Below are 16,562 nucleotides of genomic sequence, written 5' to 3' on the forward strand. Positions count from 1 at the left end.
GAACGTGGACGCAAGGTCGACTGGTATATCAACAAGTCCCTGGCGATCTATGCGACAGGTCTACACATGTGCGATCTAGATTAGTCTTCCTCGGGCAGCATCGGAGACGAACCCTAGTTTAGTAGGCGTAATACACTTGGAGTAGCATCTCGATGCGACACCAACACCAGACGGAGTTCCAGCTACAGGCCAACCGCACCTCCGTAAAGGTAATTCGTCGCATGCCGGCCTCGAAACAGGATTCAGCCCTCGTCTGTGTTTTCGGAAGATACCAGAAGGCCGAGGGCGCGAACCAGACCCTTGTTGTAGTAGTCTATGTTGATAAAGAAAAAAGGATGGCGATATTAGCGCTAACGCGATGACATGCATGCAGCATGGACCCGAGACTAGTCCGGAAGCGAAAATAGCCGTTGTCATCAATCGAGGCCAACCATCAAACCACGTTTTTGTCACTGTAGCGTCTGATCGTGGGAGAAAGTCGTCCATGTTTAAGGTAGGGAACTACATACGCGCGTAAGCGGAAGCCGGTAGGTCCCGTTATGCTGAGCCTAGAGCGGCCTCGGCGAGTTTTGCCCTGCGTGACCCCATACAAACCAACCCCTCCTCCACCCCGTCGAGCTTTGTCATGCCCAACTCCCTCCTGTACAGCGCTTGCGCTTGCTCACTGCCGGTCAAGAGCACCATCCATCGGAGATTTTCCATGCCGACGCAGATCTCGCGACAACATGCAATCAGCCATTTGCCGATTCCATGGCCTTGATGTTGGGGCACGATGTAGACGTCGGTGAGGTAAGCAAGCGTCGTGTAGTCGGTAACCATGCGCCCCATCCCAATCGGCGTCTTGATATCGTTCGAGACGGTGTAGAGACCGAGGGTGAGACTGTTGTCAAGCATCGTCGACAGCGCCGTGAAAGGGAGCGGTTTTGCCCAGAACATTGCGTCTGTAGCAAAAGCTTCCTGGACGAACAGGTGCGGAAGGAGCGATCGATCGGAGGATATGAGATACGTAGTCGAGTCGACCGTGCGCGTCCATTCAAATGTTTTGTTTTCCATCTTGTCCTTCGATTTGTGATGCGATACGTATCGTTGCTGGTGTAGGTGAGTATTTTTCCATATATACCTCTTGAGTCACTAAATCCCCTGTCGGCGATATTGGCGATCACGCGCCGTAGACGCCGACACTACCAGACCACCGACAGCGTGACAACTTCACCTCCACCTTGGAATTCGGACACTGAGCAAAACGTCGATGATCTATTCATCGAATGCACGATCGCATGAGAGTGTAGCGGAGAGAAAACGCAAGCTAAGAGCACTAACCCCTTCCCCATACGGCCATCCGCTCACGTAAAGAAGATCCATGGAACACGATAAACAAGAGAAGGAAGTTTCAAAGATACCACGGAGTATGCCAAGTTCTCCGCTTCTACCTACTTGTACTACTATCCAATACTCCCAACAAGCAGAGCAACATGACTCAAGTACCGGAGCCGGATGTTGACAACGATCGGAATTCAGTCTCTACCACAAGCGACGACGCGATCTTGCTCCAACCCTCCACAACGCTATGCAGGTCATTTCATAAGCGGCAGTATACATTTTCCAGACCTCATGTTGATACAAGCAGTGGATTTGATGGGGATAAAACCTCTAATTTAGTAACCTGTTCTCCTGCGAAGTCACCAACCGCAGTAAAAGAAAGATCCGCCATATAACGGTAAGCTCTTCCACACAGTCCTAGACAGATGTCTTGCAAATTGGTCGAATTGCATGCGAAGCACAATAGAAACTCCGAGAATCCTCACGTCGCAAAACTTAGGTACAGTGGTTGTGAGTAAGCGTGTCGCGACTTGGGGCTGCGGGGTAATTCAACGCGCGATCACGTGAGGACACTATCACTCATTCTTGAGAGTTTACTCATACTGGTGTGACTAATAAGCCGGATAAGTCAAAAGGCTTCGCCCAACGATCTGATATGTCGGTCATACGATCCTTCCTGAGTTACAATACAGCTGGTCCGCCGTGCGGAGTCTTGCTGCGCCCGATAACCGATCCTCCAATACTAAATTACTTCTATGGTTGCTTCGGGTGATGCTGACAGGCTTCATGCCGCCCCATGCGCATGTATTGGCTACTCAACCACTCGTCTGTAAGAGACACTTTCCCAAGTCTAGGATTGTATGCCTTTGCTAGCTTTTTATCTAGACAAGTAGACCAAGGTCTCGTACGAACCGACGTTTCAAGATGTTGGAGGGTGCAATATCCCCGCCGGCTGCTACTTTCTAAGATAGACCAAATATCCCACCTGAAGGAGTGTAGCGATAGGTTGACGACATTCAACGATCCGATTTGCGTGCTCGGTACGCACATTGCGTGATCTGACCCCACCTCGAGCGAGGCTCATACATGACATGGGTCGAATCGATATATGAGTCTCTCTTCTCCCTAACATACTCGCAACCAAAGGGATTCAAACTTTCTATCCAGTAAAGCAAATATGACGACGTCAACGAAGCAAGAGTATCCTGCGCCACAGACCAAGACAGGTGCACTTGATGCCGGCTTCAAGTTTGAAGAAACGACCCCTGTCATCGGTCGAGAGTATCCTAATGTTAACATCGTCGAAGATATCCTGAACGCTTCTAACGCCGACGACCTCATTCGAGATCTTGCAATTACAAGTAAGTCTCTTATACCCGTCGATCTTTGACGAATAGCGGTCTGACCCGAAACTAGTCTCTGAACGTGGAGTTGTCTTCTTCCGAGCTCAAGACAACCTCACCAACGACTTACAAAAAAGCCTTGTTCATCGTCTGGGCCAACTGACAGGAAAGCCTGCTGACTCCACTCTGCATATTCATCCAATTCTGAACAACACTTCTGAATTTGGCGTGGACGATGCGCAAATAAGCACGATCAGCTCCCTCGGTCGTAAAAACATCTTCAAACATGAGGACCATCGTCGGCCAAGTGGTTCACGTCGCTACGACGCTGCGCAGTGGCATTCGGACATCCAGTTTGAGCCAGTTCCGGCTGACTATACCTCACTCCGCCTGACAGAACTACCAGAGACGGGAGGCGACACACTCTGGGCTTCTGGGTATGAGATCTATAACCGCTTCTCTAAAGCTTACCAGACTTTCTTCGAGGGTTTGACTGCAACCTTCGTCGGGGACGGCTTCATTCGAGCCGCTGAAGCAAACCCAGAGAAAGTTAAAATCTACGAAAAAGAACGTGGTAGTCCAAAGAACGTTGGGAAAGCGTTGAGTGCGGTACATCCAGTAGTGCGCACAAATCCTGTGACGGGATGGAAGAGCATCTTCGCTCTTGGTCCGTTCCCCAAGTACATCAATGAGCTTCACGAAGAAGAATCGGCAGAGTTATTGAAGAAGTTCCGGTCTGTGATAACGGAGAATCACGACCTCCAAGTCCGCTTCAAGTGGAGGAACAAGAACGATATCGGTAGGCGCCTGCAGCAACTCTTGACTTTTTGTAAAGCTCTTACTTACCAACTCCAGCTATTTGGGACAACCGCAGCGCCTTCCACAGCGCAACTTTCGATTATGATGATCTTGGTGAACGCTTTGGTAACCGAGCAGTAGGTATTGGAGAGGTCCCCTACTTCGATCCAAACAGCCGATCTAGAACGGAAGCTTTGGTGGAGAAAAAGGTTGTTGCCATTGGACATGAAAAGAATGGCATTGCGAAGTCGGAGACGGTATCAGCATAGAAGGCGCTTGTGTGTCGGATGGCAGTAGAAGAACACAAGTGGTGCGTGCGATAACGCACTCGAGATGCTCAGGAGAAAACAGTAGATAGCGATGAGGTTGGTGCGCGGAGCATGTCACCTCCTTGACAAATAAGACAAGGCGAAGTTCCGATTCTGCAGATGACGATCCGAAGCCATCCTGGTTCCAAAATTCATATATAATGAATCAGATGTGAATTAATGGGGTGGCTGGACCCTGGCGTGAGAGCCTCGGTTTCAAAACCTTGGGCACGCTAAGCCATGACGCCATCACAGGGGGATCGCACACTATTCATCTCTTCTATACCACTTAGATGGCATCTTTTCAACGGTTACTAGCTCATCATTGTTGCAATTCTTTGGTGTATCGATCAGACATTATTCATTGCCATGGTATTTATCTAGCTTTTTATTTTCTTTTGTCTTTGTTCCACTTAAATGGATATCCACCTTCCCATCCATGTATCCACGATCTGCTTCGCCTCATCGACCAGACCCATATCTAACAACAATTGGGAAGTGCCGCGCACGGCCGAGTCGAGCGCTGAGAAGATCCAAGCGTGTGTGTAACTTGTGTGCTCTCCGATGAAGATGGACTGGTGCTCGGTCTTGTAGTAGGCAGGCAGGAACAGATCTTGCTGGCCAACGAATGGGGATGCCCACGCACCAGCCTGGTGCTCGTCGAATTCCCAGCACTGGCGCTCGTATGCACCAGTCCACTGCTCCGCAGCCACTTCACCGTGGACCTCTACCATCGCCCGCTGGACCATGGCTACGTGGTCAGTCGTGCTGAGCGCACCAACTGAGCGAGCTAGGGTACCGGAAACGTACGATCCTAGGATGACTCCGGGACCGGTTGAGTTGATCTGGTACGCAGGGTAACAGACGCTGCCGATACCTGCAATATCGACTGAGCCGCAGCCACCGATGATGGGTGGTGAAAGCTTCTCCCAGAAACGTGTCTTGTAGTGTAGAGAGACCTTGCATGACGGCGAGTAGTTCATCTCGTTGATGGCACGCGACAAGAGTGACGAGTACTCAGGAAGTTCCCAGAGTCTAACCTTCGAGAATGGTACCGCGACGACCGCATAGTCGTACTCCTCGCTCTCCGGCTCCATTGCAAGAGGATCCTGGCGCCATTGCACCGCAATCTTGCCGGTGCTCTCGTCGTGCTTGAGGCCAGTCACCTTGCGGCCCAGCGTCAGACGGTCCTGAACATGAGGGTAGAACGCGCGAGGAAGCGACTCAAGACCCTTGTCGATCGTTCGCCAAGTCGTGGCACTGAAGTATGCCGTCTCATACTCCCAAATTGGTGCGTTTTCGAGGCCAGTAACATAGTCGACGACATTGTCGCTTGCGTTGAGCGCATACTTCATGTACGCTGCCTCAGACCAATGGAACAAGCCTTTCTCAACAGCGTTCTTGTGAGCTTTGTAGACGTTGGCATATATTTCGCGTGCGGCCTTCCGATCGTACCCGATGAAGTCATCAAGCGCTTCTTCAACGTGCTCCACAGTCTCCTCGTCCGGACCTTCAGCCGCAGGCAGCGTGTAGGCCGTCGCGTTGTTCTTGATCTGAGTTGCGCTAGGAATGCGTCCGTTCGGCAGACGGAAACCGTTCGAGTTGCCGGGCACGTTTGGGCTTGATTGAATCCAGGGAATGAAGTTGACAGCAAGGCTGCTGGTGTTGCCTCCATTCATTTGGTTGAGGACATCACCGAGCTGGAAAACCATCTTGTGGTCCTGAATCTCTAATGTCTCGTTCGTATCTGGGTAAGTGGTTGAGACAGGAAATCGCATAGGGCCCATCTCCTGATACTGATATTGCTCAGGTGTGCTGCCGGCAAGGTATTTTGTTCGGATACGTCCACCGATACGTTGTGATGATTCGGTGATGTGCCAGTCGTGGATGCCTACCGAATCGAGGAGAAGACTTGTCATCAAGCCAGACATACCTCCTCCGATGATGGCGATCTTTTTGCTCTTCTCAACCGCGACGTATGAGGCGTTGTTCTGCTTTGCCTGCATGTATGCGACACCGTCGAACCAAGGACCCATCGCATCGGCTACGTCTGAGATATCTTCCCGCTTCTTTGGTGGATGATGGATTCTAACAGGCGCTGAGCGACCGATCAATGCGGACCCCGAGTAAGCATGTAGACATCCACCGTGAACCGCGTCGTCCGGTACGATCCAGACAAATCGCTCGGGACGGCCTGATCGCTTGATGTAGTGCGATGCCACATCATGATGGCTATCCGCATGGCTCTTCATGTCGCAATCGCCATATACCAGGCGGACCTCACCCTCGAAGTCATCTTCTCCGTAGCCGACATGGACGTTGTGTACCGAGTTCGATGTAACCGTCAGAGGCTTGAAGAAGAGGAGGTCTGACCGAGGGGTTACTGGGCTGGAAACAGCACCACCAGCGAGAGAGAGGGCAGTCGATGAGGCTGTTAGAAGACCCTTCATCTTGGCGTAAGAAAGAGGTGAATGTGATGAGGATAGGAATTTGAAGAGAAGGGAAACATCGTCTACTCAAATACCGACCTCGTTCGACACCACGGCGAGCAGTGCTTTACAGGCTTACAACTGTTTTTCGATTCTCGTTGGTCACCAAACCTTATCGTCCGTGTCGTCGTAGGGCGTGGCTGTGGTCCTCGGATCATGTCGTTGCGACGGCCCGTCCGCCGCTGACAGGACAGGACGTCTATGCATTCGGCCGCGATAAGAGCATTGCTGTAAGGCGTAGCTATGCGCGACTTCGACAAATATTCTCGTAAGATGGGGTCGTGTCGCGTCCAAATCCCCGTTACAGTTGACCCGCAGTATGCCTCGAAGCGAAGTGCAGTAGCGCAACGTATGACGGGTGATAGTGTGGAGATTCAGCTTGCGGAAGAGATCGGCGTTGCGGAGTGAGGTTTCTTTACCAACGGAAAGATAACAAAACATCGGATAAAAAAGCATCCCGGCTCAGCCATGACTATCATTCCGAGTTGTATCGGCACCGACACCAGTAGTCTCGTATGCGACTTTACGATGTTACTGTACCTTGAACGATCCACTGTGGTCCTTACTGGTATCGGAGGTAACAATCGCTTTCACATCTCTGCAATGCTAAGGATTCACATCCGACACGCAGAAAGAGAATATACTTGGACTAGAGCATACCTGCTCAGGTGGCCATGTTTCATGCTGGTTATGCATACAAGAAGCGTATTTGGAGTATTGCATTTTACCTTGGACGCGACCCTACACTACGTCGATTTTTTTTAAGTGGGGCTATCCCAGAAGCATGAGTCGGGCATGCGGTTCTACAGAACGTGGCATGGAGTCTTGTCCGGGAACAGTATCAAAAACTCGAAGGATAGGGCTTGTTGCTTTACCGTAGAAAAGTTCGGACAGGGGTCTGGATCCTCTCGGCAAATAAGGTAGCGAACGGCAAGCCATGGATACCCCAGGTGGAGCTCTGCGATTGCGATAACGGAGACGCACGACGGCTAGCCTAAATCCCGACTCTTATCTCGAATCCATGCAGCCTTTATCTCACGTTACGTCAGGACGAGAGCGCGCTTCGCAATGCACGCGTTAAACGCACAGTATAAGTGTGAAGATATCTCGGCGCCCAGGCGAGCTACATCTTCTACGGCCCTTCTTGCGATAGCTTAAGTCGCTCTGCTCCACAAGACCTCGCATGCTATCCTCCTTCCTTTTCTAGTGCATTCTAGATATCTGTGAATTCTATAACCCCACGATCACAGCCGAAATGGTTGGGCGAGACGCTGCCAACTTGGGTGTAGTGCAGGTAATATTGTTCCTGGTGGACATTCCGGTACCTTGGAGCCGGCGGCGGATTGAAAAATGATTACAAACGAGTCTGACTGTATCATGGAACATCAACCGTGGCTGTAATCCAACAGTATTGACTGCATTTTGGAATGACATTGGCAGCAAGCCTTACCTGGTGCATGGATACTCGCAGCTCTTGGAAGTCATGGCGGTCGGTACAATGCGGACGATGAACTTGACCGAACACGAAAGAGTTGGGAACAGATGGTCCGCCAGTATTGGCGATGCTTATAAAACCATAGACAAACCGAAGCTGATTGAGGTACTCATACCATAATATTCAGCTCTTGACATCTACGTTTCTCCAGAACCCACGTGCTGTAGTCCGATCACATCATGGTATCCTTCACGGCTCTCGTTACCACTTTTCTTGCAGTTGCTGGTGTTGCAATCGCCACGCCAACACCAAAGCTCGCTGAACAGCCGGTGGTAACCTATCTCGGTACCCAAGGACCTATTCTTTGTATGCTATACAGGCTATTTCACCTGAACAGAATCTGATGATTGTCAAGCAAGCGGTGCATGGACATCCAAGGGCATAGTCTATACCTCGGGAACTGTACCTTCGTTCAACGGAACGATTGTATCAGGCGGCATTGAAGCTCAAACGGTACGCGAATCAATTCTCTACTCAGCTCCTCGTGTCATACTCACTCAAGCCAGGCTCAAGTCATCAAGAACATTGCCGTTATCCTCGGGGAAGCTGGCACATCGTGGGACTATGTTATGAAGACTACTGTCTTCCTTGCCAACATGTCAGACTACACGGCTATGAACGAGGTCTATGCTGCTATGCTACCCAGCCCAAAGCCTGCACGTACCGCTGTTGAGGTTGGCAAGTTGCCGGGCAACTTTTTGATCGAGGTTGAGGCTATCGCTGCCATTCCGGACTCATGAGGCTGTATAACATGGAAGAAAAAGAGATAGAACCTATGGAAACTATTCAGCCTAAATGAGACAAATAATTGAAAACTTTCGCAATCGACAAAGTGAGGCCCTCAATCATCATACGGGCGAATGTCAGTACTGTCCCGTGACTCCGCTGTTTTGCACCTTGTCAATATTTCATTGTTCCAACCAGCAATACCCACGACAAGAGAAAAAGCAATGCTTTGGATGTGTCAAGTGCGGAAATGTCTCCGCTTACTTGTCGGTCAACAATGACGTCGAAATGTGGGGTAGCGCTACCTCACTGAATGCCACCATACCTAGGTAATCCTGAAACACTTCAACGTGTTGCAGATCCTACCAGCAATCAACAAGACTCCTGCTGCAGCGAAAATATACGTCAAAGATGCCTGAAATGCAAGACCACGAGGGCAAGCCCGTACGCCATCACATGGCGCGGGTAAATGGTATCCGCTTACATTACATCACATCCGGATCGGGTCCACCTCTACTCCTACTACACGGCACACCTAAAACACATTACTACTGGTATCGCATCGCGCCTTTTTTGACGAAAAAGTTCACAATCGTCGCCCCAGATCTGCGTGGATTCGGTGCAACAGACAAACCACCTGCCAGCGAAGGTTACGACGGTCGGACAAACGCGACAGACATGGCCGAATTGATGCACCAACTAGGGCACGAGAAGTTTGCTGTCCATGGCGAGGATCGGGGCGCAACGTATGCCTTCTGTCTCGCAGGACTTTATCCAGAGCGGGTAACCCATCTTTCTTTCTGCGAGATGCTGCTTTCCTACGCCCTTACCAAGCAAACGTTCTTCACACGCAAGAACATTGCTGCTCAGTACAATCAAAGTGGTGTTTGGAACTGGCATATCCCCTTCTTCTGGCTTCCGCATGTACCGGAGATGTTGATCCAAGGGAAGGAGGAAGAGTTTTGGACACATTTTATGAAGGCAGAGTGCTATAATCCTAGTGCGTTAGATCAGGTAGCCGTCAATGAGTGGGTGAGATGTCTGAAGGCACCCGGCGGGCTGAGGGGTGTCTTGGAAAGTTATCGGGCGCATTGGGTCAATGTAGATGTTGAAGAGGAGATTTTGAGCAAGGAGAAGTTGAAATGTAAAGTTATGACCGTGGGAGCCCCTGAGTAAGTTTGTGATGTTGCATGGTTTGCGGAGATGGCTAACGGTATCTAGGTTCTTCGGGCCGCTTGTCAAAGAGCAGATACAGTCTGCTGTCGAGAAGGTGCATATTGCGGAGGTTTTTGAGGAGTGTGGGCATAGCCTAGCACTTGAACAGCCTGAGAAACTTGCCAACCTTCTAAAGAAGTTCATTCTTTGATTCAAAGATCAATGTGCGTGAATATGAAGCGCCACATCACTCTTTGAGTAGCAGCGCTTTGCATATGAACTGTTCGTCGGTGTCTTACAGTAGCCATCACTAGGTATTCATTGCATTGATTCCTATAGCGATCACACTGAGGTACCTAATCTCAAGTATCCGTCAAACTTGACATCATCATTTTCCCCCAATCGGTGCACCCACGCACTCAATTCCGAGGTCCTATATTGATCGTACTCTCCACTATCACTTGCCTTTAGCAGTCCTTATATCCACAAGAATCGGTTCGACAACGACCGTTGTATTGAGGAGATGTCAAACATCGGCAGATCTCGTCGCTAGCTTGTGTCTAAAAAGCTAATTAGGATAGGAATTATGATGATCGAGCTTGGATGCCACTTACCTGGCGGCACTTGAGGTAGTAGATAAAGCACGGGAAGCACCCAAGAATCCCCAAGTTGTCGTTCCCAACGGCGAGAGTGGAATTTGAGGTGGCGTTGATAGATGTTGGGGCTGCAAGGGCAGTGGTGACGATGAAGGCGGTGAGTGCAGTGGGAAGATGCATGACTGGGAGCCGTTTAAAAGTCAATCTGCTGGATAATGTTGAGTCGAGATGTGGGGTGTTAGAATATGACCTGTTGAATCAGTTCTGTAAGTGGACAACAGGATGAGGATCGGAAATATCAGAGGCTCATATTTCTATACCGCAAGATTCCAAGGGTGGGAGATGCTCCGCCACCGCTAGCGCGGCGCGTGCCTGGACTCTGAGGTGTTCACTAGTGAATTGCGGTCGCAAACGAGGACTGTTAACAGCTGCCACGATTTATGCACTTGTGCAGGAGTAGTATGGAGACATACGAAGGAGCTGATCTTCGTCAGATTGTACCTGACACCTACGTCTACGCTAAAGGTACACGCAGTATTTTACATCAACGTACTGGAACACAAAGTATGTTGTATACCTGAGAAGCGTAGTATACCTAGGGTGCATCGTCATTGAAAAGAGTCTCTTGGTGTACATTTTGGCTGGTCGACATCGCCTGTCATAGTGAACTGATCGGGCGTCAGCGTGGTATACATCACCATTCTGGCCCTACGTGTTTGACTCGTTTGTGGTTCCAGCATTCTGTACTATACGTTCTGGCTCGATGCGGATGCATCGTTTGGAATCTGCATTTCTTTAACTGGTTCCCGTGCAAACACGGGTGTACCACCTTATCCGCACCCTTCGACGCGAAAATGAATGTGTTATGGACATCTGACTAAGTTTATAACGTCTTTCCGAGTCTCCCGAGCAAGATAGCAACAGATTGGGATGCTGAATTATCATATACATGTGAAGGCTGCTGGCTGTACGGAGTTGGCGCATGCTAAAGCTGAAAGCTGCTCTTGTGAGACGTGTGGACCGGGCAACAAGCTCTCCACCCTCCAATTCATACCACTAGATCGCGCAATTCCTGGAGCCGTGTCCAGATGTGACGTATCAGAGGCAACCGTGTCCTGATAATGATGCGCCTCACAACACGCTTGCGACCTAGTCATTCGCATGGTCGAGGAAGACGGAACATGAGTCACATGGAAGGTGGTATGCAGAGGGCTTAGCAAACTTGAGTGAATGTGATGTGTTGAGTCATAAGGACGTGATCAACGTATCAAGAGCTGTGAATCGGCAGGTGCATATCGAGACACGTGTGAAAGCACCCCGTGGACAACAATGGAGAAGAAAACCAGTCACGTGGACGCTTATCGATTAGCTAGCGCCGGAACACCACACCTCCATGACCCAGGAAACGTCACTCCACGACGCGTGCCATAGTTGCCTTCTTTCTTCTATCTGCCCATCGTGATCTGTCCAATTGTCGACGCCGCCTGCTTCCTCTTTCGTTAGATTTCTGCGCGCACCTCACGAATTCTGATTTGGTGACACGCGTGCGTCACGTTCGTATCCCCGATACAATCACTCAGATCCAACGCGTGCACACATGATCGACCCCTACCTCGCTAGCCGCCGATGCATCCGATCCATACAAAAAGCTCTAGCACAGATTCGGACAGGATATCTGTCTTCGAGTAGGCGGAAGCCCATCCCTCGATGACGCGATAAGTCGGCCTTGGAGGATCGTGCGACATGTGCGATGGATGTGCACCGACTCAATAGAGGACAGGTCACCCACAACCTCAAGTATACATGCAGAGAGTTGAGGTTGAAATCACCAAGCTGCGATAGATATTGTATGGAGCGCACCATGTTGGGCGGTCCATCTAGGTAGCGGAAAAGAGCGAGGAAGCCTTGAGACGGGGCAACTTGCATCAGAACGGCGGCTGTGCTATACTCCTTGTGAGTATCCACCGAATTCCGCATTTCGATTGGCGCGTTATACGACGTTGGTAATATGAGGGACTTCTGCCTGAGGCGATGACGTTTGCTGCACAAACAGACTTGATTTAAACAAGTCGCAGAGAGTACTTAAATACCACCCAAGAGGTATACGTCAAGTTAGCATTTGCAGTATATCAATTTCGACTGCAGCGTACAGTTCCCGGGTGAGGTATAGCTGAGGTCTAATTCAGGCCAAACGAGATGGTCAAGCCCCGATAAACTCCATAGGTGTGGTCCAGGATAGGACAGGGGGTATACGGTACATCCTATCAGGCAGCTGCAATATGAGACTGTACTGGCATGAGCGGGAAAGCGGAGTCATCACCCATGGTTGAAGGGAACATATAAGGGCCAGTTCCATGGTAAACGTGGCTTAGCGAGTACTCCTGCCCTTGAATGCTTTGTGCGGCCGCCAGACCCTAAGCCATTCACGTGTGCGCGCTAGCGTCGATCATCCTTCGGAAGCCGCATAACAGCTGGACCTGTTGTACAGTCTCCTCGAACCCATTCTCATCGCACCGCTGTTACTGCACGCACCCAAAGCCCGCTCAACTCCCACGCCGCCACGTCTACTACGACTGCATCTCACGCGGACAACAATCAACTTGCTCTTTCGTCACAGCACTATATTTCAGCAACTTTACCCGTTCGGCACAGCGTTGTACATCGACGACTTTAGTGTTCCCGATACTAGTGCATGCTTTCACCTCTGTCTTGCGCTGGTTGACCCGACCCCACACCACGCCACCTGAAACAGGAAACACTGTCAAAGGATATCACCACCCACCATTCAAATCACGTTCGTCTCACAAAATCCTTGACCAACCACGACAGATATACGAACTCCCTCTAGGCACCATGAAAATGTTCAACGACTTACCGGCAGAGGTGCGCAACACGATCTATGGACAGCTCCTTGACAGATGCCATCCTCAGCAAACACCTGCTGTGTCAGCACTCTTTGGCGCCTCGAAGCAAATTGGTCAAGAGTCGGCATCATATTTTCACCAGCACAACGCGTTCGCCATCACCGCCGCATCACCCCCAAATGACAGCGCTACCATCCTTCCTCCTATTGCTGATAAGTGGATACGGTACCTCCGTCGTCTCGCCGTATATGCTACAATCTCAGGAGCGAACTCAGAAAGGGAACGAAACATAGCTAGCACCATCGCGTCCCTCGCTATGACAGGTGCGAAGTTTGAGGATCTTTACATCCGCATTGATTCGTCACTGTCAAAGTTGGCCAATTCGTGTGTAGATGACTCTATCTTATACGCGCAACACCCGATCACGCTAGCCTTACGAAGATTGCTCGATACTAACGTTGCAGATGTCATCCGCCTCGAGCTTCACGGCGTCTGGTTTGCCCCCGGTATTGGCCAAGCCCTCCATGCTCAATACGGCAACCAACTCCAATTTGTCTCTGGGGAAAAGCCCGTCATGAATCCATCTGTCTTGGAAAGATTCCTCACTGGCTCTCTTGCAAGCTCTCATCTGGTCAAGCTAGGGGTTGATGACGAGGTCATTGCCAAGTCATACTCCTGCGGCGATGATTCCACCCCTAGTACGCCAAGTTCTCTTCCAACTTCTGTCTGTTCGGCATTCCAAGATTTAGACATGTTTTCTGTCACGTCGTTCGATCTCGGCTCAGACACCACTGCCGACAACGAGGAATCAAAAGAAGACACAAACGGAAGCTCGTTCTTCGCTGGTATTGACATTGAAGAGTGGGAGGCTTCGACGCAGGCGGCCGATGAGGAATCACAGGCTCAGCCTGATATGGAACTCGATGAAGATGAAGATGAAGATGAAGATGACGAGATGGAAGAAGTGTCGCATGACGAGATGGATGCAATCATGGGGAACATGGAAGATATGGCTCAGCACATGGCGAATGACATCGACATGTCATACATGACTAACTTTGCGCCTGACTTGCTCTTGCGTCAACACAATCTTAGTCATCTGATGTAAGGGTGATAAGTGTTGTGTTCATTTTTCGCATACTAGTCACGGCTGTAGTATGTGAAATCACATAGTACTGGGAATTTTGGATTTCGAGGTTTGTCTGGACCCTCTTAGCGTACGGCGAAATTCAGCGCCTCTGGACGTCGAATGCTTCTGTAAAGACTGTTTCTATATGTACACTATCAACTAAGGAAAGGCAATACTCTGACCGGTAATTCTGAGATTTCACGCAAGACTGAGGTTTAGTTCTTAGAGATCACAAAGACCATCCCTTTTTCGCCGGCTATATTCATGTCATCATGACTGAGCCAACGCCAATGACTCTTAAGAGTTTATAATAGTAATGTCGATCATCTACTTTTCGTTCTCGTTTCGCTGCTCACCTTGATGCTTTCGGCGGTCAGCGATGCGGCACATGATTGAGGCGTAATCTGCATACGAAGCATCCTTGAGCTCAGCGGCCTTCGGCACTACACAACCATGTCACTACCAAAGAACCCTTCCTTTCACTCCCAAGCAAGGCGCAAAGCTGAGTCTGCGGCTGTACCAATCCACAATCGCAACGTCAAGCACAACATAGCGATGAATCATGTAGCTCGTAGTCCATTTGCTCCACCAATTCCACCGAAGGATGAGCCGCCTAGGATCGCTTCCGCTGTGACGCCGGTGAAAGAAGAAGATAAGAAGTCTTTGGACATTTTGGAGAAAGAATGGATGCTGAAGGACTACCTTGGATTGACCCCGACGCCGATATCCGAGGGTGGGTTGGCGCAGGAGTATTTACCGAGCAACATCGAAATAGACGGGAGACGTGGAAGCCGGAACATGATAATCGATAACTCGGCAGAACTTGTCGACATACCGGACTCTAGCGAAGGAACGTTGCTGGCTACACAGATTGGTGCAGAGACCAGGGCTACAAAGCGCGATACTGTCGCTGTGCTGATGGATGATATAATTGGAAGCGAGAAAAAGGTATCACGAAGACATCAAGATGTGTTGGAAGCAGCTGCGACGCTTGGAGACATGCCAACGCCCTTACGTATACCTAAGAAGCCGGAAAATTCCCCTCTCTACAGTAGCATTCCTCCGACTTCGAAGTTTAAAAAACTACATCTCAATAAACGTCCTTCCCTGAAGATCACAACGACTTTCACCGAGCCCAGATCTGCGCCAATACCCCCCAACTTTCGTCTCGGTAATTCACAGAATGGTAGCCATTTACACAATGGTAGATATTCAGTAGTACACACATGCATCACGGACTGTAGAAAACGATTTTCTGGTGGCGCAAAAGCGGCTCAGCTGCGGAGTAGCATGCCGTACTCATTTCGGCAAAGCAGACCGAAACGCGAGACCACCACTCAACCCTTGAGTAGTAGAACACTACTGCCTCAGATAGAGCAGCGGTACGCCGGCATCTTTCCAGGGCACAACAGTGTTCATGCATCAGGGAATGTCCGAGAAAGATTGCTTCAGCCATCTCAGCGCAGAAATACACAACCTATCATCGTCGACCGTATGCGCGACCCTGATGAGACTTTCCACGAGTTACTAGCTATTCACAAACGTACGACTGTCGACTTTAAAGAAGTCATAGCTGCGGCTAAGACACCAAAACCGGAGAATGGAAAACTTGGAAGCTTCGCAAAATGCGATTGTACAGGTCTAAAATCAGCAGCGAAAAGCCATGCGGATGGTTTGATAGAACACTTTAAAGATTTTAGATTGAGGAACAGGAAGACAAGACGGCGTGAGGAAAATATTGAGGAGGTGAGGAGGAGGTATGAGGAAATGGTCACTGCTAATGCGAGTGCAAGAAGAGGTGACGAACTATGAAGAGTTTTAGATGGCAGGTCTGAGTCTGCAGCTAAGAGGTACTCGCAGTATTGTTTTTTGTAAGTAAGCCTTTGCAAGATATGGTGAATAGTTACAGGGCGTGCTGTGAACTCTCAGTTATGACTCTACCCTTATAATAATCAAACAGTAGCTAGACTCTGCGTGTCCTAAAGGAGTACTCAACTCTTATCATGTTGCAATTTCCATGCAAAGTTTATCTTCGGGTCCCTTTCCAGGTCCTCAATTGTAGGTGGTATCGTAGGCTGTCTCGCGGGATATTCTTTCCTTGAGGTGTTCCTTGCGGAAGATGTAAGATAGCTGTTATCTGGAACACTTGCGTGTGATGCACAGTTTTCGTTTTTGTATGGTCGAAGATCCCCGGTTGCAGATGGGATGGCGAGCTGGTTCGTTTGGTATCCGTTGCCTTGCGATTGATAAGCTGGAGAGAAATTGGTCAGTGCCTGAGGCGTAAAGGGCGATGCGCGGGGGTTCAGGCCGTGGCGATTGCCATTCTTTCTTAGGCTAGG

At 49.9% G+C, this 16,562-nt stretch overlaps 7 protein-coding genes across 7 annotated transcripts; 5 read left to right on the forward strand and 2 right to left on the reverse strand.

Annotated features, from left to right (window-relative positions):
• Nucleotides 1–479: 479 nt before the first annotated feature.
• On the reverse strand, nucleotides 480–1,099 carry CC77DRAFT_1022271 (acetyltransferase). The gene has a single exon (XM_018525427.1). The coding sequence runs from the start codon at nucleotides 1,051–1,053 to the stop codon at nucleotides 538–540; it is 516 nt and encodes a 171-aa protein (XP_018384168.1). The 5' UTR covers nucleotides 1,054–1,099; the 3' UTR covers nucleotides 480–537.
• Nucleotides 1,100–2,497: 1,398 nt separating this feature from the next.
• CC77DRAFT_1032784 (taurine catabolism dioxygenase) lies at nucleotides 2,498–3,730 on the forward strand (the record flags this gene model as incomplete). Its single annotated transcript, XM_018526766.1, has 3 exons — nucleotides 2,498–2,681; nucleotides 2,737–3,462; nucleotides 3,519–3,730. 3 exons carry the CDS (start codon nucleotides 2,498–2,500, stop codon nucleotides 3,728–3,730), a joined length of 1,122 nt encoding a protein of 373 aa, XP_018384169.1.
• Nucleotides 3,731–4,171: 441 nt separating this feature from the next.
• Nucleotides 4,172–6,614, reverse strand: CC77DRAFT_1022276 (L-amino-acid oxidase precursor). Its single transcript, XM_018525428.1, has one exon. The coding sequence runs from the start codon at nucleotides 6,217–6,219 to the stop codon at nucleotides 4,183–4,185; it is 2,037 nt and encodes a 678-aa protein (XP_018384170.1). The 5' UTR covers nucleotides 6,220–6,614; the 3' UTR covers nucleotides 4,172–4,182.
• A 1,198-nt stretch (nucleotides 6,615–7,812) lies between these two features.
• Nucleotides 7,813–8,692, forward strand: CC77DRAFT_208750 (hypothetical protein). Its single transcript, XM_018530647.1, has 3 exons — nucleotides 7,813–8,059; nucleotides 8,109–8,206; nucleotides 8,260–8,692. Exons 1-3 carry the CDS (start codon nucleotides 7,933–7,935, stop codon nucleotides 8,491–8,493), a joined length of 459 nt encoding a protein of 152 aa, XP_018384171.1. The 5' UTR covers nucleotides 7,813–7,932; the 3' UTR covers nucleotides 8,494–8,692.
• Nucleotides 8,693–8,890: 198 nt separating this feature from the next.
• On the forward strand, nucleotides 8,891–9,845 carry CC77DRAFT_1063371 (soluble epoxide hydrolase; the record flags this gene model as incomplete). Its single annotated transcript, XM_018528621.1, has 2 exons — nucleotides 8,891–9,651; nucleotides 9,701–9,845. 2 exons carry the CDS (start codon nucleotides 8,891–8,893, stop codon nucleotides 9,843–9,845), a joined length of 906 nt encoding a protein of 301 aa, XP_018384172.1.
• A 2,800-nt stretch (nucleotides 9,846–12,645) lies between these two features.
• CC77DRAFT_208868 (hypothetical protein) lies at nucleotides 12,646–14,572 on the forward strand. Its single transcript, XM_018530649.1, has 2 exons — nucleotides 12,646–13,792; nucleotides 13,844–14,572. The coding sequence occupies exons 1-2, from the start codon at nucleotides 13,084–13,086 to the stop codon at nucleotides 14,200–14,202; spliced, it is 1,068 nt and encodes a 355-aa protein (XP_018384173.1). The 5' UTR covers nucleotides 12,646–13,083; the 3' UTR covers nucleotides 14,203–14,572.
• Nucleotide 14,573: 1 nt separating this feature from the next.
• CC77DRAFT_208755 (hypothetical protein) lies at nucleotides 14,574–16,190 on the forward strand. Its single transcript, XM_018530648.1, has one exon. It carries the CDS (start codon nucleotides 14,677–14,679, stop codon nucleotides 16,033–16,035), a length of 1,359 nt encoding a protein of 452 aa, XP_018384174.1. The 5' UTR covers nucleotides 14,574–14,676; the 3' UTR covers nucleotides 16,036–16,190.
• The last annotated feature ends 372 nt before the right edge of the window (nucleotides 16,191–16,562 follow it).

This window comes from Alternaria alternata, assembly GCF_001642055.1.
Source record: "Alternaria alternata strain SRC1lrK2f unplaced genomic scaffold CC77scaffold_15, whole genome shotgun sequence".
In the NCBI taxonomy this organism is placed as follows: Eukaryota; Fungi; Ascomycota; class Dothideomycetes; order Pleosporales; family Pleosporaceae; genus Alternaria; species Alternaria alternata.